The sequence below is a fragment of the Lepidochelys kempii genome, chromosome 1, assembly GCF_965140285.1.
Source record: "Lepidochelys kempii isolate rLepKem1 chromosome 1, rLepKem1.hap1, whole genome shotgun sequence".
NCBI classification, from domain to species: domain Eukaryota; kingdom Metazoa; phylum Chordata; order Testudines; family Cheloniidae; genus Lepidochelys; species Lepidochelys kempii.
The window spans coordinates 151367931-151393407 of NC_136380.1; the positions used below are offsets into that span (position 1 = coordinate 151367931).

The 25477-nt window shown below is 43.1% G+C and overlaps 1 protein-coding gene and 1 long non-coding RNA gene across 2 annotated transcripts in view; one reads left to right on the top strand and one right to left on the bottom strand.

Annotated features, from left to right (window-relative positions):
- CFAP47 (cilia and flagella associated protein 47) overlaps window positions 1-25477 on the bottom strand; it is a 643435-nt gene that overhangs the window by 92192 nt on the left and 525766 nt on the right. Inside the window, exon 57 of the mRNA XM_073358068.2 lies at window positions 12921-13016. Within this exon, the coding sequence (XP_073214169.2) occupies window positions 12921-13016 (96 nt within the window). The remainder of the gene's footprint in view (window positions 1-12920; window positions 13017-25477) is intronic.
- Window positions 18571-25235, top strand: LOC140916439 (uncharacterized). The gene is made up of 2 exons (XR_012160520.2): window positions 18571-18934; window positions 22521-25235. It is a non-coding gene; the product is annotated as an uncharacterized LOC140916439 (long non-coding RNA).

Consider the following 25477-nt stretch of genomic DNA (forward strand, 5'->3'; position numbering starts at 1 on the left):
ATGAGAATTTGAATAATTTATCTCCCCCATAAAAATGTTTTGAATAGTTGGTTAATTCTATTAGAAGTATGATTGAATATCCAGGGAAGAGAATTAAAGTGGTAGAATAATGTGGATATGATGTTCATTTTAATTAAATTAATCCTTCCCTACAGTGAACGATTTAAATGACTCCATTTGTTAAAAGCTAGAGTTATGGTATTATTGGGTTTAGGATAAGTTTAATATCTTGTGGGCATAGTGAAATTATATTATATATAATATAAATAAATGTTTTGGTGAATATTTAGGCCCTGATTCACTGAAGCAATTAAGTACATTCTTAACTTTAAGCATGTGATTAATCCCATTCCTATTCAGCAGAGCACTGAAAGCATATATGTAATCTACATCATAAGATCCCAGCACAGTCACTCTGAAGCCTAGAATGTCTGTTGAGTCAATGTGAAGCAGTGGAAACATCTACAACAGTGGTTCTCAACCTGCAGTCCATGGGCCACTTGCAGCCCAATCAGCTAATTTGCATCCAACAATTACATTGGTTGTCTGAAGGAGACTGAACAGATAATGGATTATTTGGCCCATCTGTCACAGTTCTTTAAAATTACCCATACAACACTACGACCAGCACCAACAATAACCCCAAACACACACAGCCCCTCACTGTAGCATACTTCCTCATTTGCACCTGCACCAATCAGCATTAATCTTCCAGGATTGCCATTCTGTGTGTGACTCTGAAGTCTACAATGTCTCTGACTCAGTGTCAAGCAATGGAAACAGCTACAAGTACAGCTGAGAGCTCTTTTTGTTTAAAATAACACCAGGTTCAATCACTGGGCCCTGTGAGAGCCAGATGGAACGTTAGAGGCCAAAGGTTCTGTGGCGGTTGGAATGTGACAGTTGATCAGAGGAGGTGGGAGTAACAGCTATGTGGGGGTGTCAGAGCTGGTTGTTCCTCCAGCCAGGGGGCAGCTCTGTGCACAGGCTTTGGGGACCATGTACAAACAGCAACATGGCTCACTACAAGTATGCAAACAACAGCCCACATACAGAGGCGATGCTAGGGAGGGGCAGGAATGGTCATATGCCCCTCCCCAGACACCTGGGGGGGCACATTCCAGAGGGGGTAGGGAGATACAGCTGTGCTTAGGTACCTGCCTCAGGTCAGAAGGAGAGTATCTTGTCTGTGCTCTGTGGCTGCTTGCCCTGCCCTGCCTCAGGGTAAGAGGCTCAGGGGAGGGAGGAAGGGGGAGCTGCTGGGGATGATTGTGGGGATCGTGGGGGAAAACGGGGACAGCATAGGCCAAGGCTGGGAGTCAGGTGGGGCGGGGTGGCTGCAGCAAGGCAACAGCCATGTGGCCTGAATGGATGGGCATCTGGGAGGGTAGCAGGGCCGGGGCTAGCAGTGTGTGTGTATGTGGGGGGGTATTTGGGGGAGAAATAAATCCATGGGGGATGGGAGGGAGGAACGGGGGGGGGGCGCTGTGGACACTGGGAATGATCGTGGGGGGAGGACGGGGGACAGCATAGACCATGGCTGGGAGTCTGGTGGGTGGAGGGTGGCTGTAGTAAGGAAACAGCCATGTGGCCTGGATGGATGGGCATCTGTTTTTTGTTTTTGTTTTTAAAGATTGAAACAAAGAGAAGCACTGAGCACCTCTCTGGCTTGTAAGAAAAGAGTGGGGTAGAGTCTGTGTATGTAGTGGTAGCCCAGGGGTGAATGCTTGCTCACTCCATTACCCTCTCAGAACCCCAGGTCAGAATTAAAATACCCTGGATTTCCTCCCTTGCATGATGAATTCCTTAGGATTAATTATGATAGGACCACAATTCCCACAGATTTTCTGTTCATGCCATCGTGTCTGCAGACAAGTGAACTTCACCTTGCTAAGGCCACTATTGGGGTTGAAAAGAGCAGCTCAAGGCCATGGGCCAGCTGAATCTTTAGGCTGGAATATAACGGCTTGAGCGCTCTGGTTGGATGCTCAAATGGTTTGAACTGGGACTGTCTAACATGCCCAGTGCCCCTTCCTTGTTTCCTTGCCCCTCTTCTGAATGGGCAGGTCTAAACTGGGACAATAGGCAGTGTTTAAAAACATGTTTGCTAACATGCTTAAACTATCACGTTTTTCAATACAATCTATTTCCTAGTCTAGACAGGGTGGGTCAATGCCATATCCCCACACTCCATACTTCCCTCAGGTATAGGCTTTAAAGAGGGAAATTGCTCTATCGTGTAGTAAGCAGGGCTGTGGGTGTGTTTTCCAGCAACATGTCTTTTGGTTTTCATTATTCACCCTCTCTTGTAGTCTTGTGACAGAAGCAGTTGCTGACTGTAGGCTCCTCTGAGAGCCACAAACCTCTCTCCTGTTTTTGCTGGGAGTGTGATTTGTATCTAATGCTGGAAAAGCTGTAAAGCATGTTTAGCCGATGGACTCCTTTCACGCTATTCCCTTAGCAGCACATTCTGAGATGGCACCTCATTTCATATGTAAAGTCTTTTGATTGAAGAAGTTTGGACAGGTCAGGTGGTTTGTTTGCATTAGCACTCTGGTTTCTGTAGGTCTACAGCATATGCGCCCTATTCCCATAGTAGCTATAGGTCTTGCTATGTAACAAGAGAGCCACTTCCAGCTCACATTGGAAATACAGAAAGTAGCATTCATGGCAATGTTTTCTCTGCAAAGAGTTTACCAAGAAAGGATAAGGACAAAGTGTTGTCAGCTGCTCTCTCCCACAAGGTGCAAAGTACACAACAGGTGTGCACCAATCCTGAGTATCACCTTACTGCACCCATCCCTGCAGTTGCTGAGTGTTACATGGATACATACTTCAATATTATTTCTATTACAATACATCAATACCTAATAGGGGCTTACAAATTACAAGCTCTGAAAATACTGTATACAGATTTCAGAGTAGCAGCCGTGTTAGTCTGTATTCGCAAAAAGAAAAGGAGTATTTGTGGCACTTAGAGACTAACCAATTTATTTGAGCATAAGCTTTCGTGAGCTACAGCTCACTTCATCCACTGTATACATAATGGGTATTAGAAGGTATGCTGTATTGTACACAGTGGTGGGTTGGAAGGTATGGCATATTGTGTACAGTGGGATATTGGAAGGTACACTACTGTATTGTATACTTTGATGTACTGAAAAATATCACATACTGTTGCACTTTGAAAGCTAGGGGTATAATTAATCTGTTGTTGTCATAAATATAAAGGGAAGGGTAATCACCTTTAAAATCCCTCCTGGCCAGAGGAAAAATCCTTTCACCTGTAAAGGGTTAAGAAGCTAAAGGTAACCTAGCTGGCACCTGAAGAAAATAACCAATGAGGAGACAAGATACTTTCAAAAGCTGGGAAGAGGGAGAAAAACAAAGGGTCTGGGTCTGTCTGTGTGATGCTTTTGCTGGGGACAGAACAGGAATGGAGTCTTAGAACTTAGTAAGTAATCTAGCTAGGTATGTGTTAGATTATGATTGCTTTAAATGGCTGAGAAAATATTCCTGTCTGTGTTTCTTTTTTGTAACTTAAGGTTTTGCCTAAAGGGATTCTCTATGTTTTGAATCTAATTACCCTGTAAGGTATTTACCATCATGATTCTACAGAGGTGATTCTTTTCTACTTCTATTAAAAGTCTTCTTGTAAGGAAACTGAATGCTTTTTCATTGCCCTAAGATCCAAGGGGTTGGGTCTGTGGTCACCTATGCAAATTGGTGAGGATTTTTACCAAACCTTCCACAGGAAGTGGGGTGCAAGGGTTGGGAGGATTTTTGGGGGGAAAGACGTTTCCAAACAATGTTTTCTCAGGAACCCAGATAAAGTTTGGTGGTGGCAGTGGAAGTCCAAGGGCAAAGGGTAAAATAGCTTGTACCTTGGGGAAGTTTTAACCTAAGCTGGTAAAAGTAAACTTAGGAGGTTTTCATGCAGGTCCCGACATCTGTACCCTAGAGTTCAGAGTGGGGAAGGAACCTTGACAGTTGTAATTTCACTGGTGTCAGTGAAATTACATCAGGGTCAAACTGGCCTAGTAGATTGAATTCTTTTTCTGTACTGCTGCAAAAATACCTTATGGCTTACATTGTTCCAGAAATCCTCAGCAAACATACAGTTATTGTTTGTTCCCTGCACTTTAGTGTAACAGAAACTAAAATGAAAAGAGGAATTTAAGGCTTAAGCCATAAAGCAAGCAGGTCAAATGTATAATTGAAGTGACTGAGCAACGCAATAGGTGTCCAAAAACTGGGATGCTAAGGAAAACCTGGTGTCTTGGTGGAGAGATGCAATAGATCTCCTCTGCTCCCAAAGCCAAACAGAAAGTAGCAGGTCAGTGGTGACAGAGGAGGTAAACCTGGCCTAAGATGATCACACCATTATCCGTTCTGAGTACTACTGACCTAAGGGACAGCTCTCTGCTTATGCAGCACGGAGTGAACTTGAAACAGCCAAAGGACTCTCCCCAGTGGCAGTGATGGTTCTGCTGCCTTCTGCATCTGCCACCTACTGTGCCGGAACCCACTGTGTAGCATAAGGGAAAGCAAAGGCTTCTCGGAGGCAAGGAGGAGACAGAGCATGTGAGGGAAGGGGAGGAGGCAGAGCTAGGCTCTGATATACCCAGTTCTCAACTGGCTTAAGGTCCTTGGGGGATCTTTCCACTTGGGCACAGTGGAGAATGAAGCCCAAATCTATGAAATAGACCAGAGTTCTGGATCACTGAAATAAGCGTCTTGGCCTGGTATCCCCATTTATATAGCTGTTGTTACAGGAAAACAGTCTCTTACATTTTTAGCCCCTGGCTGGTCTTTTTAAATAAGTAATATATAAGTAAAGATGGATCAGCTGTCTCATTGGTTTGATGGAGATATAGCAGCTCAAGGGCATAAAATTATCATTCACTTTAGCAGGGTTCAAAGCCAGCTAGATAGCAAATAAATGACACATTTTTGTGCACTGTCTGAGCAAGACCTTGCTAATTTGCTTCTAAGTCCCCATTCTATTGTCCAATCTGCTGGGCACTCTCCCCACACAAATTCTACCTAGCAGTGTACTTCACTGCCTGCTTGCACGCTGCGAGACAGTGTATGTCTCTTGGCAGCCATCTTCCATTGAATTTCTCTAAACCACAAAGTGCAGGTAAAACGATTGTCTCTCTGAACAGCTGCAGAAACTTTTCTGGGAAATGCAAACTTGTTGGAGGGCTAAGCTGCCACTATTATTCAGAGCTTTCACCCCAGTGGCAACGCTTGCATTCTGTGCTGTTTACCGGTTTAACGTGCTTGCATCTTTGCCACTAGAATCAGGATAATTCCTTGACACTGCCTATGAGATTAATATGCACCTAGTGTGCTAATATAAATAATTTGTTATCTTAGTGCTTGGGAATGTGAACAAGGGATGGGACTTCACTCCAAACAGTATTTTTTACTAAAATAAAGATGGATTATTTTTCTATCAAAACCTCACTTGCTTTGTCTGTAATTATAAAGCTGTATGCAGTTGTGCTGGCGTTATGTTGGGGATATATTTATTCATAAGATTGATTCTTGCCATTTATTCTAAGGTAACAGTGAGCATACCAAAGAAGCAAATGACAGAATGCATAAGCAGTTCTGTAAGTGCTCTTTTTTTAAGAATCTGAAGTGTCAGAGCCAGCAATGTACAAATCAGCCTAAATGCTAGGCCTATGTTAGGACACCTTTCTTAAGATTTTTAATCCACGTAGGAAACATGCAATCACAGTTTTCTTCATGTGTAGCTCTTTTTTAGAACAGTCTCCATCTGCTATTACATAGTATCGTAAAACATGACATCAAAAGTAGCGCTAGAAAACAAAACTCCTTTGTCTCATGAGTTCCTGCCTTGAACCCTGCTGCATACCACCAAAACCTTTAAATTGTGCCCCCTTAATATCAGTAGTTACTAGTCGCCTATGCCCATATGTGCATGTTTAAAAAAAAAAAACAAAATGGGGGAGGAGACAGCATGGTGTCTGTCCCAGCAGGTAAGGGAAGCTTTTATTTATCAAAGCGTTTATTTTCCACAGAATATGTTGCAAAAGTTTACTGGTCTATAAAGACAAGAGGGGCTGAACCTCAAGTGATAAACAATTGAATCAACTGAGTGTATGTCAATATTACTGTATTACAAAAGTGTATAGAGTGAAGTCTTTTCAGAAAGCTAATGCCACACTGATGATTAACACCATTGTGAAGTTTATGTATTAACACAATATGAGGAAATATGGATACTTCATGATACTATGCTTTAAAGTCTGGCCAATCAGGGAGAAACAGGTTTCCTCCTAGACAGGAGAAAAGGCAGGTATTTATTTACCTGTCTCATATGTAAGTTAAGCATTATGGAATCAAAAGGATGGAAGCCCCATTTATATACAGAGGGAAGGGAAGGCCACAGGAAGAGAAAAACAGGTTGAGGTCATCCTGCCTCTTGAAACAAAGTAGTTGAACTGGACATAAGCAGAGACAGAAGCCATCTGTGGCATCCATCACTAGACAGACACAAGGGAACAGAGCTTTTACAAGCTGAGAAAGATGGGTCCTTCTACCAAGGGGGAAGTTGAAGTCTCTGGAAAATGAATATAGGTGAGAAACCCACTTACACAAAGATTTTTCACCCAAGCAGATAAGAGAAGCCAGCATCTTGTACTTCTGTGGAAGATCCTGACCAAGGGAAAATCGCTGGGAAGAAAAATGACTGGTGAAAGAACCCAACTTGAACAAAACCTATACCTTACTAGATTTATTTTAGACCTTTTACATATGTGTTTTCACTTTTATTTGTTGTAACCATTTCTAACTTTTTTTTCTTTTATTTGGCATCACTTCAAATGTGGCCTCAATATTTTTTTTATTTTTACTATAAACCAAATCAGAGCTCTGTTTGCAGGGAAGGGTAGATTTACCCAGTTAAATTAATAAGCACTAATGTACTTTTGTCTCTTTACAGGAACAAACGGATCTTATTATTTCTCTGAACTGTCCAGAAGAGGGCTAGACATTGCAGAACACATGGTATTGGGAAAATCTGGGACTTGGAATGTGTCGGGGTCACCTTGCTGGTTGTTACCGAGGCTGGTGGAAACCAGAGTGGGGCTGTGAACAGGCTGCTGGGCCAAAGGTGCTGAACCAGGGCTGTCTAGCACACAGACACGTAGGGTGTGACCTGCATGCTGTAATACTGACTATGAGCATCCCAGGCAGAGAGCTCCAGTAGCAAAGCATTGTAAGGCCACCAGGGTTACAGGGTAAGAGGTGACACAACACCTCTCTGGTCTGGCTTTCACCCCAGAGCCTGTGACAAATCGCTTCAAGCTACTTGTGTGCCCTTCCTATCCTGGGCTGCTCCAAGGGCAGTAGAGGCCCCAAGCATATATTTAGCCTTGGGGGCCTGTCTAATTTACAGCAGCCTCATGGGCTGCGCTGAGACCATGGCACTGCCCAGAATCTCCTTAGCACTGTATGCTCCAGCTCTGCTCCCTCATGTCAAGGCTTGTCAAAGCTCAGAGGATAGTCTTATGGTTGTCCCCTGCAATGCCTGCGCTAGGGGAATCCTCTCCGAGCTGGGATAAGGGCTTTTAGGGCTCTTTTATACCACTCAGGCCCTTTTACCCAGTGTAAAAGGTCTGGATCAGGGGAGAAGACCTCACCCTTCACTAATAAAAAAAATCAAAGCTTAAATTCAGGAACACAAAGTGGCAGCATGAGTGGACGTCAGAGTATGCTGTATTCTTGTATGCCATTTAGGGCTCAAAGTGATATGATTAGGAGACCCTCTGGGGGCCCATTTAAGACAAACCTTCAAGTTTTTCTTGTTTAATTTAATATTTGAGCCACTCTATTGTACAAAAATGTTTGTTCTGGACAAGAATCTTTAAATTAGTTACTGTATGCCTACTGTATAGAGATTTGACCTTTGCTTAACTTCTGTGCTTGTATTTGCTACAGCATTCTTAATCTCATTGTAATAGGTTACACTTTCTTTGCTTATTAAAAAAAAAAGTCAATACAATGTTTTATGTAAAAAAAGCTTCAGAACAACTCAATGCAAAAAAACTGAACATTAATTCAAAACAATAGTTGAGAAATCAAGCCCTCAGAAGTCATTTAGTGCAACGTTAAAGTAGAAAGCTCAGTTTCAATACTGCCTCTGGTGCCTGTGCCTTAAGATATGGTATGTGTGTGTGTGTGTGTGTGTGTGTGTCTCTCCCCTCCCCCATTAGCAATATAATCACATAATTTAATCTTATAACAGCTACTGCTCAGCTAAAACCAGAAAATAAACCAGAGATTAAATAAAAATCTAATATATAGCCACACTTAAAACAAGTGCTGGATCTTATTGTGGCCCTCTGTCTCCAAAGTCTTGCAAAGAAGTTCCATCTTCTTTTCTATTTTTGTAGTGCTAGGGTAATTTTCAAATATAGCTAAGTGACTTTGGTGTTTAAGTACCATATTCAAAAGGGAAAATTGACTTTCAGTAAGATTTAGCAGCCTAGGTACATAAGTCATATTTGAAAATGGGATCTTGGTTTCAAAGTTATTGGGGTGCTTTTGAAAATTGTATCTTTGGACTCCGTAAATAAAGTTTGTCTTTGTATTTCTTTCCCCCTAACTCATGCGGATTGTTATTTTAAACAGCTATAGTAAAATATTAAAGTAGATGGAAGTGTCCAAAATTGCTTCCTGCAAACTGTTCTACTCAAAACTCAATGAGGGATCTAGACAGAAAACTTTTAAGCCTGGAGGATTTAAAATACATAAAATGAGACTCCATGAAAGAAATGCAACAATGTAGATACAGCTTTGGAGAATGCATGTAAATTCTGTGCCAATTGTCCTTCCACCTAAAAATATTTTATAAAAATTTGATTTTTTTATATTGGGGATAGTTTCTGAATTTTTTGGCTATATCCAAAGAATGAGTGTGCAGATAACTTGCCATGGCTAATTTAGGTCTAGATATAGAGCTTTGATTCATTATAGGGCAAAAGCACCCTATTTCAACTGAGTTTTGGTTATTAAAATATCACTAAATAAGGAACAGGGTTTTTCTACCTATGCAAGGACATGCTCTGAGTCAGTCTATCCACCCACAGCAGTTAATACATGGATCACCATCAGCAGGTTATTCTAATTTATGATTAATGGTCTTTTCAGTTTCTATCCCTATTGAAATCAGGAAATCTAATTTTTTATCAAGAGCCAAAACATACTGAAATAACTGAATACTTGGTTTCTCTGTGTTAGAAACTAGAGAAAGGAGACTAAGTTATATGAAATAATAGCCTCCCCTGAGGAGGATTTGTATAGTTTAATTGCTCTGAAGTACTGTACCTGGGGTGGTTAGTTAGAAATCATGAGACAGTGATGAAACCTACTGTATGGCCTAACTTCAATCTGTGAGGCAATTATATCTTGAATATCTGTTTCCCATGATAAATTCACATGAGAAGTTTTATATGGCTTTGCATGGGACTGCAAGAAGGGTGACTTTTCTGATGTCAAGCCAGTCCATATCTGGTACAGAAGTATATGACAGAGACCTCCAAGCAGAGAAAAATAAATAAAATAAGAGAACAGCAACTTGCAACCTCCTTCCCAATAGCTGTTAGCTAGAAGGGGAAGCAAAATACATGTCAAGAAATACCCAAACTGTGACAAAATTTGGAGGAAACTGAGTGGTTAATCTCACATTTCCTTTTTCCATAGGACCCACTATGGCTATTTCCAGGAGAAGCTGATACAGGCTTTAGTTTGTATTTCTCCAAAGGCTAAATTATTTGGTTTAATTCCATATAGAGCAGGGGAGGGCAAACTACGGCCCGCGGGCTGGATCTGGCCAATCAGGGCTTTCAATGTGGCCCGCAGGATTGCCAGCCCCATGGTGCAGTGGGGGCTAAGGCAGGCTCCCTGCCTGCCCTGGCTCCGCGCCACTCCCGGAAGCAGCCAGCATTACATCCCTGCAACCCCTGGGTGGGAGGGGAGGGCAGAGGGCTCCATGCACTGCCCTAGCCTGCGGGTATCACCCCCCCCACCATAGCTCCCATTGGCCGGGAATGGGGAACTGCAGCCAATAGGAGCTTTGGGGGTGGTACCCACAGGCGAGGGCCACGCGCAGCGGAGCCACCTGCCCCATCCCACACCCAGAAGCCACTGCCGGATAATGCTGGCCTCCTCCGGGAGCGGCGTGGGGCCAGGGCAGGCAGCGAGCTTGCCTTAGCCCCGCTGAGTGCCACTGCCACCCCGGACCTGCTCAAGGTAAGCGGCATCAGGCCGGAGCCCGCAACCCGAACGCCTCCTGCATCCCAACTCCCTGCCCTGGAGCCCCCTAACCCCCTGCCCTGGGCCCCCTCCTACACCCCAACCCCTTGTCCCAGCCCTACATTCATGGCCCTGCATACAATTTCCCCACCCAGATGTGGTCCTTGGGCCAAAAGGTTTGGCCACCCCTGATATACAGCATTTATGTGAATGTGTATGGTTACATAATGATAGAGATAGACACACACACATATACAACTGTATGAAACACGAGTTAGAGAAAAAAGTTTAAGGTTCATAATCTAATAAAATGCCTTGTACAATTTGAAATTGAAAAGCATAATTTACAACGTGACCTACCCAAAGACCCTGTTTTGAAAAAGCATTTAAATGGCTTGAATAAATACAGAAATCTTTCCATCATTTCTGGGATGTGGGATAGACCATTGTTTTTATATTAACATTAGAGCAAAAGATGACACTATCACATTATGAAAGACCTGCAATTATTACTGAAATCCCTTAAATTATGAATTCATCCTGAACTAACCACAAGATTGCTCCATATTGCAGAATAACTTCAGGAAACAAGTTGCTATTAATGTACAACTCGTATATAAATGTTTGTAAAATTTACAAAAGTAAAGGTAATAAATTACTTTCAGATCCTATATCAGTTAGAAGGCATAAGTAAAAATTAAAACATTGCACATAAAGACATAACTGAAAGATTTACTTTTAATTCCTGGCAAGTCTAAGTTCTAGTTTCCAGATTTCTCTGAAATAGTTGAAAATATCAAACAGTGTAGGAAAATACAGAAAATAATAGCTTTCAATGGACAAAGTGCCTTGGGAAAAAAGAAGGGATGAAGGAATATACATGCTTAAATAAAGCTGAGTGATTCTAAAGGCTATTTCTTGCTTTCTTTAGTGTTATATGAACTAATATAAGGGGAACTTTCAATTGTTAAATTATTTTACTTCAGGAAATTCTTTTCTCCTGCTTTCTCCTTAACTGATCCCTTTAAATGGATGATTTATCAAAAACAAAGCCAGTCTTAAGGGAAAAAGGCACCCTGGGCAAACTTGTATTTTGGCACCCCAGCCCCCATGGGTGCCCCCCATTGCCCTGTGAGCTCCCCACCTCCGCTTTGCCCCAACCCCTACACTGTGCCTCCTTCAGCTCAACCCCTGCACCCCATCTCCTGCACCCATGTGGGTTAAACTGACCTTGATGCAGAGCAGCTGGCATTGCTGCTCTCTCCCTCCCTTGAACACTTCTCCTCTGTGCACCCCTAGGCGGCTGTGAGGGGTGGGGGGAGCAAGGAGTCATGTCAGGGCTGCCTGAATCCAGGTCACTTTCCCCACCTGGCTGCATAAGGGGAGGACAGGTGAGCATCAGCCCTGGTGTGGAAAGTCACCTGGATGAACAGAGCTCTTATTATTTCTCCTCACTTCCACCCTCACAGCCCTTAGGGAGGCGTGGAGGAACATCAGTGGGGGGGCAGCAGTATCTGTGAGTCACTGTTCCCCCTCCCCTTTTTCCTCCGCCAAGAGGAAGCAGGGAGAAATCTGGGTACCCCGCAACGTGGCGCTCCCCTGCCAGCCAGGAGAAGCTTCTCACTATACCAGCAGTGTGCACCTCTGCACTGCCACATGGTGCCCACTTGATCATGGCACCCTTGGGCAGTCGCCTGGGTAGCCTACCGCTAATGCCGGCCCTGTCTAAAAAGTGCCTTTTTTCATTAAAATGTCTTCTTCTCCATTACGCTGTGTTAGGGAAACCATGTGTTGTTGCAAGAGAAATACATTAAACTAATAACTTTTCATGCACATGAAGAGTGCTTTTCAGATATACAGATCTGTATTTATTCCACACACATATTATGTTACTAATTTGGGAATCTAAACAGGTTGTTTGGGTTCAGTTTTTTTTTGTTTTTGTTGGTTTTTTTATACCTTCAGTTTACATTTTAATAGGAGATCTACCAGCTAGATGCTTTTTCCACCTACTAGGTCACGTATCTTTGTAGAATGCTATTACTAATCTTCACAGACTTAAAATGTAACCTTGCCCATTTGGCTCAAACATAGGATAGCTTGGTTTACCTTAAATGAATTTATCCTCCTCCATTAAAAGCACTTGCTTCATGTAAACAATATGACACTATTTTTCAAGGGGTCTTACACTCATTGTTTTGGTTAGTTAGCCACATTCTAGAAAAAAATGCAGGGACCTCTTGTTTCTTTTACATATCAACAACAACATTTGTAGCCTTCCTTCCTAAAATGGGATAATCAAATGTCATGCTTCGTGGTGTAATATGATTATTACAGGGTAAGGAAGGAATGTCTGTTTCTGCCACATACAGCACTGCACAACTGGCAAGCCACAGTTTCAGGGATAGGTGTAATTCTTTCCTATGAAATATAAGGTGTTGGCCACTGGCTCACTGATTTAGGATGAATTCCTAGTCCCAGTGAAGTCCAACTCAATATATCGTAGTGCAAACTTCTCAAACTTTTAAAATTTTGTTTATATACACAATGTAACTTCCTATATATTTCAAGGTCTGTAAAAGATGACACCTTGTAGAACCACAATAGCATATAAACAGGAAGCCACATACCTTGTGTCTGCTTCAGTGGAAGATAGAAAGCAAACTCCTTACTGCTGGAGCGATGCAGGACAGATTCACAGAGAGGACGTATGGTTTGTTCCTCATCTAATGGGGAAAAAGGGAGAAAAAAATTCTTACACTTCAATGTCACATTCAAGGAGTGAAATTCACTGGAATTGAAATGTGATCAAATGAGTTCTCTAATGAAAGAGCTTCACAAATGAATGTTCTTCAAAGTGTACTTTGAAACAGGAGGTGACATTTTTGAAGGGTATCCCAGTGTTTTAATCACTTTCCTTAATATGCTGAATGTAATTGTAGATTTAAACATGGAAAGCCTGTTAAATATCTTTACAATAAGAGAGACAAGATGGATGAGGTAATATTTTTATTGGGCCAATTACAGAAGTTGGTCCAATAGAAGATAAGATATTACCTCACCCATCTTGTGTCTCCAATATCCTGTGACCAATATGGCTACAACAATGCTGCATTTACAATAAGATACATATTTCCATTTTTTTAAAATCAAAGGTTAAAAGTGAAAATCTTCTCAGTTAGAAAGGTACTCAATGCACAAAAGAAATTGCCTATGATCCAAACATTAATCTACTATTCATATGACTCACAATATCACACTCCTTATTGCATGCTACCATATCCTGGATATAAATATTTGAAGACCAAGGCAAGTAGGTGGATAAAGAAACAAAACAGGTAATAGTGTAAAACATGTGAGCCCTGACAACAGCAAGTGAGTTGGAGCTAGCAAAACTGCAACATGAGGAAGAGATGCTGTAGAGGTTAGACAATGAGAAGATGCTGTTGCTGTAACAAGTAGTAACTGGATCAATTGTACAGGCTCTCATCAGTTACTAGTTCATAAAGATCCTGCATATTTAAATCAGTGTTACTATTTTCAGATGCAGTGACAGATTTCTATTTACATTTAATCCTGAAAACATTTATACCCAGGCAGGGTAGCTGGACAATTTACGGGCATGTAACCAATAGAATCAACCTACCTGACCAGGAAGGCCTGTGGTGCATTTACAGGCCTGGACATGGTGCAGAGTCATGATCTGATTTAGGTAGCTAAATTACTGAGAGAGAGGGTATTTTGGATAAATGAACAATCATATTGTGGGCAGTGCAGTCTAGTGGCTAGAGCACTGGACTGCAACTCAGGGGACCTGTGTTCTCATCCCAGCTCTGCTACCGGCCTGCTGAGTGGCTTCAGGCAAATCACTTCCCCACTCTGTACCTTAGTTTCCTAACATGGATAATGATGCTTACCTCCTTTGTAATGTACTTTGGGAGCTACAGATGAAGAGTGCTATATAAGAGCTAGGTATTATTATTGTTAAAACTATTTCTGAGGCATGCACTGAAGACTTGTAAGTCTAATCATGTGCCTGGGATCTGAGTCTCTGCAAGAAGACACAGCATCAGCAGATTGGTACCTAGTTAACAGAGGTGATACTTAAAAGGAAGTAGCAGGAAAACCTGGGGGTAGGGAGATAATTCTAAGAACCTGAACCAAATGGATTATTGTGCTAAGTGAATGTGACGTGTGTGGACACTCACATTGAGAAGGATGAAATGACTTGCCAAGGACAAGACAATGTTATACAGCCACTGTCTTAAGTTACCTTGAAGGTTACTCTGGAGTGTGATGTGGTCACTGTGGAATCAGAAGCCAAGCCTGAGCACTATTACTTAATAAAAAACTGAAAAGCTATGTGACTTACTCTACATTCTGAATTAATTTTATTTATTGTTTATATTACCATAAGACCCAAAATGTCCTAGGCACTGTGCAAACACAGAGGAAGAAGCACCTCAAAGACCTAAGTTTGCAGACACAAAATAGACAAAGGGTGGGGGCAGGGAAACATGATACAAACAAAGAGATGTGGGGGAGAACAGGAATACATTTTATTAGCTACTGAATTTTTCTTGTTTTTTTTAAGTGTAAATATACTATTTTTGTGGACAATACTATATTACTGAGTTTTCAAAACTAATTCTAAGTACTCAGATTAAGAGAGGGAGAGAGAAACTGACAACCATTCAGGAAGACATCTAGGAAAAACTGACATGAAGGAAGGTCACTGCAGTGTGTCGCAATGAGGGCTGTGCAAAGATGTCCAATTTCACTAATTTAAATAAGACTGACTGACTGTAGTGAGGATTACTTGAGGGAAGGAAACCTAGCTTTTGAGAGTGTGTCCATGCATTTGCATGTGGATGGATTGATTTTCCAAACTTGTAGGAAGGAAACAGAGTTTAAATCAGGCAAATACATTTTATAGTACCTCTATTGTACTGAGAAGTGAGACTATTAACTACAGATATATGGATGAATGCTCTCTCTAAACAACAAAATTAACAGGAATGTGCCTTCATTATCCAGTCATTAAAGGACACTGATTTCACCTCAGAACTGGAGAAAACAAAACATGCATACAACAAAAAGATAGTTAGTATATCTACAACTCTTCTGTGAAACAGGGTATTTTAAAACATCCCACTGAGCTTCAGCCTGTTTTACCTGATAGGGGGCCATACAGGTAAAAACTTTCTGACTGCACATAGAATGGGTGACTGTGAGGCTATTTTACGGAAATCCAAAGCAGGATGGATGGGAAAAATTTACATGCTTTTCTTAAATACAATGTCAAGTTAATGGTATGACAAGCCATTTTTATTATATCCATATACTGCAGCGGAAGGAGCTAAATGTTTTGTAAACTTACTCTGTAAAACTGAAGGAACCTCCTAATTATTTCCCCAAGTCTGTAATGCGCTAAATTCATTACAGCAAGTTTCCCTCATTTGAAGCCTTCTTGCTGTGATCAGGATTTTGCAATGATCACAATAACTTTCACATAATATTTATTCAACACTGAAGTTATTTTTCACAAAACTGTTCAACTAACCTCCGGGGATATGGTTATTGTAAACTAATTACACCATGTGAAATTAAAAGCACTGGGTGATACCTCATGATGTCCTAGAAATGTGCATATGTTATCATAACCATACTTATTAGTGGTTAACATGATGGTCGCAATTATGCCAAAAACAACACAACTAATCTCAGCACTTTCATTTTAAATTAATTAATCACTCTCTAAGTTGACCTGGAAAAAAAAAAGTGAATTTCTTTATATCTGTGTTAATTTAGGCCAACGCTGGTATACAAATATGCTGTGATATTTATTTCCAATATATTTTTACTGTAAGACATATAATAGTGATAAGTTGGAATGTGCACATTTGAGGTAGGCTGGACACGTGATAAAAATCGGAGAAAACAACCAGCAAAGAAAGCCTGGGAAGAAGAGGACGTCAAGAAAAGATGTGCAAAACCACAGTTTCAATGGACAGACTCTGTCAAGAGAAGTTTTAAGAGAAAAGGACTGGACCTCAAAGACCTGTCTGATGAACCAGAAAACAGACGCAAAGAATCATCGTCACCTCCACCCCTATGTAAACAGGAAAAGGAGTGAAGAGGTGAAGTGAAGTGATATTTTTACCATAAACAAACAATTCTTTAGGTCAGATTTCCTCTGAGTTCAGCATTTCATTCAGTTAAATGAATTAATAAAGGGGGCACGTAAGTAATAAGCGAGCAGTCTGAAAACATGTCTAAAACAAGTGGCAATTTCTGCATGGAAATGAATTGATTGAGCTAGTCTGTGTACAATTCTATCTTGAAAATACTATTAGCTTTAGTAATGCACAGCATGAGCCAACTATTTTAATGTCACCCTGAGCAAGCCCTAGCTAAATGCCATCTCAAATATTGGCACAGGAGATCAGTTTTGCTTAAGATAAATATACAAGTAGATAATGCTAGATCCCAAAGGTGAACCAATTACCATCCTCTGATGATTATTAACTAGCACAGAGACTTGAATCTTATTTGAGCACAGATCTTTAGTCATTTGGGTAGATTGCTTGAAAACACTACAGTAGAACCTCAGAGTTACAAACACTTTGGGAATAGAGGTTGTTTGTAACTCTGAAATGTTTGTAACTCCGAACAAAAGGTTATGATCGTTTTTTCAAAAGTTTACAACTTAATACATCTTTAAAACTTTACTATGCAGAAGAAAAATACTGCTTTCCCTTTATTTTTTAGTAGTTTACATTTAACACTTTACTGTACTGTATTTGTTTGGTTTTTTTTTCCCCTCTGCTGCTGCCTGATTGTGTACTTCCAGTTCCAAATGAGTTGTGTGGTTGGCTGGTCAGTTCATAACTCTGCTGTTCATAACTCTGAAGTTCTACTGTAGTTCATTTTTTCCTGAAACTTGGAAATATTTTACCCATGAAGCTGCATTCATTCATATTATCTGTTTTGGTTACAATAAAAATATTGGTGTCAATTGCCCATATTTGGGGGTAGATTATACAACCCTTACACTGATGAGCACTTAGGCCTTGTCTACACTGGAGATTTCAGTCACTGGCGGTCTGGTACTGGTATTACTATTTGCACTGGTGCAGTTTACCCAGCGTGAAACAGCTGAATCAGTGCAAATGGCAGATAAGTCTGTTTATGCTAGTGGTTTTCCACTGATCTGTAGCTACAACAGCGACCAGCCACCAATGACTCATATCACCTGGTACATTAATGGGAGCATTTATGTGATTAAAAATTGTACAATCAGGCCCTTGTTACGTATAAACAATTGAGGTGGAATGTTGGGCCCACTGAATTCAACACAAAGTTCCCATTAACTTCAGTGGAGCCAGGATTTCATCCCTGATACATATAGAAGTTTTATGGTTTCACTTTCTGTACAGATATAAAAAATAGAGAAGTGCTAGAGTGGTGGTGTCATTTAAAATTCACAAGTACATAAATAGTGCTTACGTGTATTCTTGGTTTGGTAAAACTTGAGAATGAAAATGATCAGTCTTCTATCCCTTGTCAATCTGATCTATATAAACTAGGGCTATAGATTGAACCAGAAGAAATGCAGCACTGAATCATCTATGATGTTTGTCAACCAATGCATATTGTAATTTGCCATTTACAGACTTTTTAGACAGTTTTTTCATACATCTAGGGCAGAACTCCTCATACAATAATTATTGCTACACAGTTTTTTTCATGTTTTGAAAATCATGATAAAGCCACCTTATTATGAAAACAAATTCCTCTAACATGCTATCTAAAACAGTTACACAAATAAATTCTGTAAGTTTTGATGTTTAAGGCCCATACGTCTCTAACTTAGATCCTCTATTTCCTCTGTTGCCATGTTTAATTCTCTTAAGAAGTGTTACATGGTCTGAAACACAATTTGTGAAGATCACAATCAAACAATTCATTCTGCCGGCCGACTTGCTACTTTCTGTCAGTTTCCCATGTAGTTGAGTTCTGCCCCCATATTGCTCTCATAATAACCTTGACAAAGAGTATGGTGAGGCCAATGCAGGAGTATATCCACTAAATAAAGGTATGAATTCCAATAAGATACTTTAAAGCTAACATATTACCTGAAAGACTTCAGGGTGTTAAAAATGTGTGCTCCTACATGACTAAGCCTACTACTGTAAACTGTAGGATTCATGCACTTGGCAACATTCAGGGCACACCCGGAGTGTTGTGTAGGAGCAGTGCACACACAGCTCCTCTCAAGGGCATGTACCTTGGAATCTCGCCCAGATGACATGAACCATGGGAAGCCTCCCAGGACTGGGCTCAAGGCCCGAGAGCAAGGAATGCGGTAGATAGAAATTGGTAAATAAGAATGTTAAACAAAGCCGGTGTATTCCTTTTATCTGTTGGAGAATGTAATGCGCGGGGGGAGAGAAAGAATAAAGGAGAGGGTGGAAAGCTGACAGGCAGAAGTCCGTTGGCAGACCAGCCTGTTTGCTTGCTAAAAGCTTTGTGCTGTCTTGTCATTGAACCGCCACAACTGGCGCCCAAACGTGGGGCCCTCAGCACTCACCTTGCCCGGCAAGGGTTTCAGACGCATCACTCATCCGCTTCGTGGATCCCGGTGAGTATTTTTCATTGTTGTAAGTATGGGAAGCTCCCTCTCTGCTTTGCAAGTGCAACACCGCAATGAGCTACAGTATTTGCTGCGTAAGGCTCAGCATGACTGCCCCACTCGAGAACTCACTCTCCTGCTACAGGAGGTGAGTGCCCAATGCCCGTGGTACCCTGAAGCCGGAACCCTTAAGCTAGCGGACTGGGAGCGGTTGGGCCAGACATTGCATAAAGAGCCTCGGGCGCCCGTGCAGGCTTTACATGCCTGGCACCTCTGCCGCGACGCGATACAGCGTGTCGCCTCGGACAGGCCCTCCCTCGCCAGGCTGGTGATCTCGCCACTCCTGTCCGCTCCTGCAGCCATCTCCCGGCGATGCGACACAGTGTGTCGCCTCAGAAAGGCCTTCTCCCGCGCCAACAGAGGGGCTGCCGATCCCGCCACCCCCGTCCGCTCCTGCAACCATCCCTCCCCCTGCTTCGCCCCCCATCGCCTCAATTACAACCGCCTCCCCTCTTACCTCCTCTTCCCCACCGGAGCCAGTGTGTGATCACCATCCCCCCGTGGGGCCCCATGCTCCGGGGCCCCCTGGGGGGTCGTCCGCATCTGCTCAGGGGCTTTCACTGGTGCAACAAATGGTTCACGCAGCGAAGACTCGCTCAGATATTACAGCAGAGGAGCTGGCTGATCTGGTCTCAGTTTGTCCAGTGACCTGGCAGGATGATGGCCAGGGCAACCAGGTTGCAAACTGGGTCAGTTTGCCTTACTCGGTGATCAGAGAGGTAAAGAAAGCGATTCGCGAGTTCAGCCTCACTAGCACGTATGTACGTGGTCTCATTGAAGGCCTACGTACTGGGTACACCCTGATCCCTGAAGATTGGAAGGCGCTGTTGCGCATGATGCTGACGCCCAGTCAGTATGTTATTTGGCTTAGTGAGTATCGGCAGATGGCGGAACGCCAAGCCCAGGTATATAGAGAGCAAGGTATCATTTATGAGCACTTGGCAGGGGAGGGCCAGTTTGCTACTGTTCAGATGCAGTCTCAACTCCCTCAGGCCGTCTTCCCCATTATTTCCACCTGCGCCCAGCATGCCTTCTGGAAGGTCCCGGATTCAGGCAAGCCTACTAAAAGTTTTGCCAGTATCCGTCAGGGTGCATCAGAGTCCTTTATGGATTTTACCAACAGACTGCAGGAGGCTATCCTCCGACAGGTGGATAGCCCTGCAGCAGCTCAGGAGATCCTGTTAAAAATGGCAGTTGAAAATGCGAACGAGGATTGCCGCCATGCTCTCCAGGCGGCACAAGCCACTGGCGTTCTAGAGCTGTCGGACATGCTGCGGGCGTGCCAAAACATTGGCACACAAGCACATAAAGCTGGGGTTCTGGCCGCCGCCCTGCGGAAAAGCGGGAAGGAGGGGAAGCGTTGTTATCGCTGTGGTAAGGAGGGTCACTTTCAGCGGGAGTGCCGCTCATCGACGGCGCCCGCCCGCCCCTCAAAGAAGTGTGCCAAGTGTCGGAAGGGCTATCACTGGGCTAATCAGTGTCGTAGCGGGTCAGGAAACCGCACGACGGGTCCCCCCTGAACCTAGGGCCAAACGGGGGTGTTTCCCACTCAGACAACTGTTCCTCTGCCTTAAAATCCATTGATTCCATGAGGGCGGCGACTGCCAGAAGTGCAGGGCTTGATTTGATTACGCAGGAGGACGCTGATTTTCAGTTGCTGGGGGAGGTTTGCGCCATACCTACACAGGTGATGGGACCTCTCCCTGCCGGATTTGTGGGTCTGGTTCTCCCTCGCTCACACGCTGGGAAACAGGGTTTTTTTTGTCATCCCAGGGGTCATTGACGCCGATTACAACGGCGTTATTAAGGTTCAGGTATGGACCCATCTTCCGCAGTCGCTCCCGCGTGGACGGTCAATTGCGCAATTGATTTTAGTCCCCTATCAGGTGCCAGCCGCAGAGGATCGAGCCCGGGGTGGGAACGGCTTTGGATCGACGCTGTCTCAGTTGCCGTCTCACAACACGTCCTCTCCACTTGTTGCTCTAACAATGTCGGTCCGCCCCTCGAAACCTCAGTTAACACTTCTCTTAAATAATGTTCCTTTTACAGGACTGGTGGACACTGGAGCGGACGTTACGGTGATTCGTGATCCGGAGTGGCCGGTCGGTTGGCCAACAGTTCCTTCTAAAGAGTTGTGCGGGATCGGGGGTAGCAAACCCGGGCGCCAAAGTTTGTCTTGGGTCACGGTCTCTAAACCAGGAGGCCATGCCCTTGCTACAATCCGCCCTTTTGTACTCCCTGTCCACCTAAATATTTGGGGCCGTGACTTACTTGTAAAGCTGGACACCACCCTCGATATTAATATATAATGGCCCAAAATCCTCCCTCACCCACCTTGCCATCCGCATTACCATTGGTATGGCAATCCTTAGAGCCCGTATGGATTGACCAGTGGCCCCTCCCCCTAGAAAAGCTGAAAGCGCTTCATTCACTTGTACAACAATATTTGCATGCACAGCGCTTGGAGAGCTTCACTAGTCCTTGGAATGAGCTGCTGTTATTTTGGCCTTTCAACTTTTTGCTGATTGTCCCTTTAATTTGATCGTGGACACGCATTATGTTTATCAGGTAATTGATTATTTACCCCTTGCCCTCATCACCCCTCAGGTCGATGCGGACCTTCTTCGCCTGTTTTTGTCCTTACAGTATCTCATCACCACTCGTAATTTCCCTTATTTTGTCGCTCATATTCGCAGTCATACCCCTCTGCCTGGGCTACTCACTGAAGGCAATGCGCACGCTGATCGCGCGTTACGTGGTCAGGTAAATTCCCTTTTTTCTGACCCCATTGAAAGCCATTCCTTTTTTCATCAGTCTGCCTCTGTTTTGGCCCGACAGTTTCACATTCCTGCTGATCATGCACGTTCTATTGTTCGTTCCTGCCCCCACTGTGCCGCTGCTGCCCCTACCTTTTCTTATGCCATTAACCCCAGAGGTACCGCAGCGAATCAGCTATGGCAAATGGATGTCACTCACGTGCCACAATTCTGCCCCTATTCGTTTTTACATGTTTCCATTGATACCTATTCGGGATTCCTCTGGGCGACCCCACAGCGTGGGGAAGCCATGCCCAAAGTTATTCACCACTTGCTAGTCTGTTTTGCTGTTATGGGTCGCTCGAGCCAGATAAAAACAGATAATGCCCCAGCCTATTGCTCCACGGCCCTCTCCACCTTTTGTGCCCAATGGGACGTCTGTCTCAAACACGGGATCCCTTATAATTCCACGGGCCAAGCCATTGTTGAACGTGCAAATCGCATGCTAAAAACCTTGCTCGACAAACAATTAAAACAAGGGGAGCTGCGTCTCCGAACCTTAGGAGACATTCAGCAACAATTGCATAACCTTTTGTTTACTTTAAATAATTTAACGCTGAATGCAGATCAGCAGACCCCCGCGGATCGGCAATTTCACAAATCCGAGGTACTGGAAAGACCACGTGTCTATTACTGTCAGCTGCCCGATCCGCAATGGTTGGGCCCGGTACCTTTAATCACTTGGGGTCGGGGATATGCTGCTGTGTCTCTCCCTGCAGGACCGTTGTGGGTTCCGGCTCGGTGTATGCAACCGGCACTGAAACAGCATGGCGTGGCACCAGGGGCTGTCAAACCCCATACCGGAGTTTCAGCTGACCTTGGAGGAGAACACGGTGCCTCCTGGGTCGACAATGGCGGGACGGAAACGGAGGAGGTGTAGCGTCCCAAGCCAGCCCGTAACATGGGGAGCAGTAAAAGCATTGATCGCCGCAGCTCAACGAAGACTGGCAGCAAACCAACAGCCAGAGACTCCTGAGACGCTGTTTGTGGCAATTCTCACCCAAATTACTGCTAATTCTGTATTGATTGTATGCCTTTTGTGCCTGCTATTTCCTGTAGGGGTTGGTTCGGGGGCGCTTCCTCTGTTACGGGCCCGAATGACATATAACCTATGGGAAAGATTGGCTTCAATAGCAAATGTTACCCACTTTTGTTTATCTGATTTTGTAGCAGCTGAAGAATTGTTAGGTACATGCCTTATTCCAGTATGTCATCACCCTGAGGAAACTGGGAATAAGATGATGCTCGCTGCTTACGTGAACCTCTCTTCCCAGTACTCTAGCATGGCTAATTGGGGCCCGGCCAATTACACTTTACCTTCTTAAGCTTATTTTTTGCTGTTGCCGTGTGCAATGTACTTCCTTTTTGTTAAGGCTTTGTCGAGACCTACCCTGGCAGGCTCCATGAGTTATGACCTCGTCTGTCCGGGAGTTAATTGGCTTGCAAAAGCAAATTGATGGCTACCATGAGATGGCCGAGCACAAATAAACAAAAAAGGAGGGGATGTAGGATTCATACAGGGTTCATGAGCTTGGCAACATTCAGGGCATACCCGGAGTGTTGTATAGGAGCTGTGCACACACAGCTCCTCTCAAGGGCATGTACCTTGGAATCTCGCCCAGATGACATGAACCGTGGGAAGTCTCCCAGGACTGGGCTCAAGGCCCGAGAGCAAGGAATGCGGTAGATAGAAATTGGTAAATAAGAATGTTAAACAAAGCCAGTGTATTCCTTTTATCTGTTGGAGAATGTAATACGCGGGGGGAGAGAAAGAATAAAGGAGAGGGTGGAAAGCTGACAGGCAGAAGCCCGTTAGCAGACCAGCCTGTTTGCTTGCTAAAAGCTTTGTGCTGTCTTGTCATTGAACCGCCACAGTAAACTACAATTTACTCCTGTTCAATAAGACAGATTTGTTTACAGACCTGGGTAGATCTATTTGTTTTTGGTTGTCAGATAGCACAGTCATTTCTTAGGATTAATATTTTTCAAGAAAATAAAAGGTTTCAAGAATCACTTGGAATTAGTGGCCAATTAATTGTAGCCTCTCAGGGCTACAATAATAAGGGCTTAAGTCTCAGTGATCATTCAGGTGGTTTTATTACTTGATATGATACTAAAAGCCAATGAGACCATTCATTTTAATGCATAAATTTGTTTATGTACCAAAAAAACCCCAACCCCAAACAATGCTCCCTCTCAAACCCAGACTTTGTAGCTAAAATATTTGTATTTAACTAACCCCAGAGGCAGGATTATTATTAATGGTGAATACTATGGCAGTTTTGTATGGACATTTCTGATTCATTTCTATTTTTCTAATTGTATATAGTCATTGTTGTAGGAGCTCCAACAGCCAGGACAGGCACTTCAGTTTAAATCCAGTTAAAATAAAATGTAGACCCATCACATCATGGGATAGGGAAGTCAGTGACTATATCGGAAAAGTGCTCAGTTCTGGGCACCTTATCAGAACAATACAGACAAGATGGCATTCATACAAGAGCAATAAAAATGGTTGGGGGGGACTACCTGACTTGAACTGCAATGAAAAAATAATTGTATGGGGTAGTTTTGCTACATGTTGATTATGGGCACATGCATGCAAACACTTATTAGGGTGTGTGCACATATCCTTACTCACACACTAAGTTCCAGTAAATCCTACCCTTGAATGAGAGAACACCACTATATCAGCTCATGTGTCACCTATCCTCCCTCCAGCTAGTGTAGGGGACATAGCCAAGGGAGGGAGGTTTGGCTACACTATCTCTATGGCCTGGCAACACCCATTAGCACTTGGGTGTTGGGGTCATAGGCAGCCAGCACAACGTAAGCACTTAAATTGCACCACGAGATTAGATGGGCACAGAATTATGTGCTTCCTCTTTTCCTTAGCTGTGAAGAGTACTGCTCCGCTACTGCTCAGAAACTGGACCTTTGTGTGCAGGAACTCACCTATGATGGCAACATCTACTTTTTTAAGGTTAGTGTGCCTGCAGTTAGTGGAGCGGTACTGGCATGCCATTCCTTGACCAGTTGACTGCCTAAAAGGATGTCTCAATACACTCAGAGCTCAGAAGAGATTTCAGGGGCCTCCAAAACCAGAAGACAGTACAGGCTCTGATTAGTGACTTATTATTTTATTCTTGCCTGGGCCCATCAAAGCTTTTGTGACAAGTAAAGGAGCAGCTTATTCACCGTGAAGCACTGTATTCTGTGTTAGTAAAAATATTGAGTGTGAATTTGCATTTTTGTATTATGTCTGTGGTCAATTTTCTTTTATAGTTCTAAGACTGCTGTATGTATCACCACAATCAATGACATGATCATCATCAACAACCTAGTTACAGCACTGCACAGTCTCTAAATCTTTTATGAGAGGTTTGAAGAAATATATTTGAGAATAAAAACTATTTAAAGAGAAATTTAGAAAATCTGTTATGAGACTAAAGCCTCTACTTTCTGTTTAAGGACAATGCTTTTGTTACAAGTGCACACACTACCTGAAATTAGCAACTCAAAGATACCTGATTCTGCATTAAGATTTGGATCTCAGAGCCTCTGATCATGCTTCAAATAGTTTTGAAGTACAATTCTCTCTGCACTTACATATATTGCATCTGCACCAAGTGACCCTAATGTTCAGTATATCATTGACTGAGTTCTATCTTCAGTT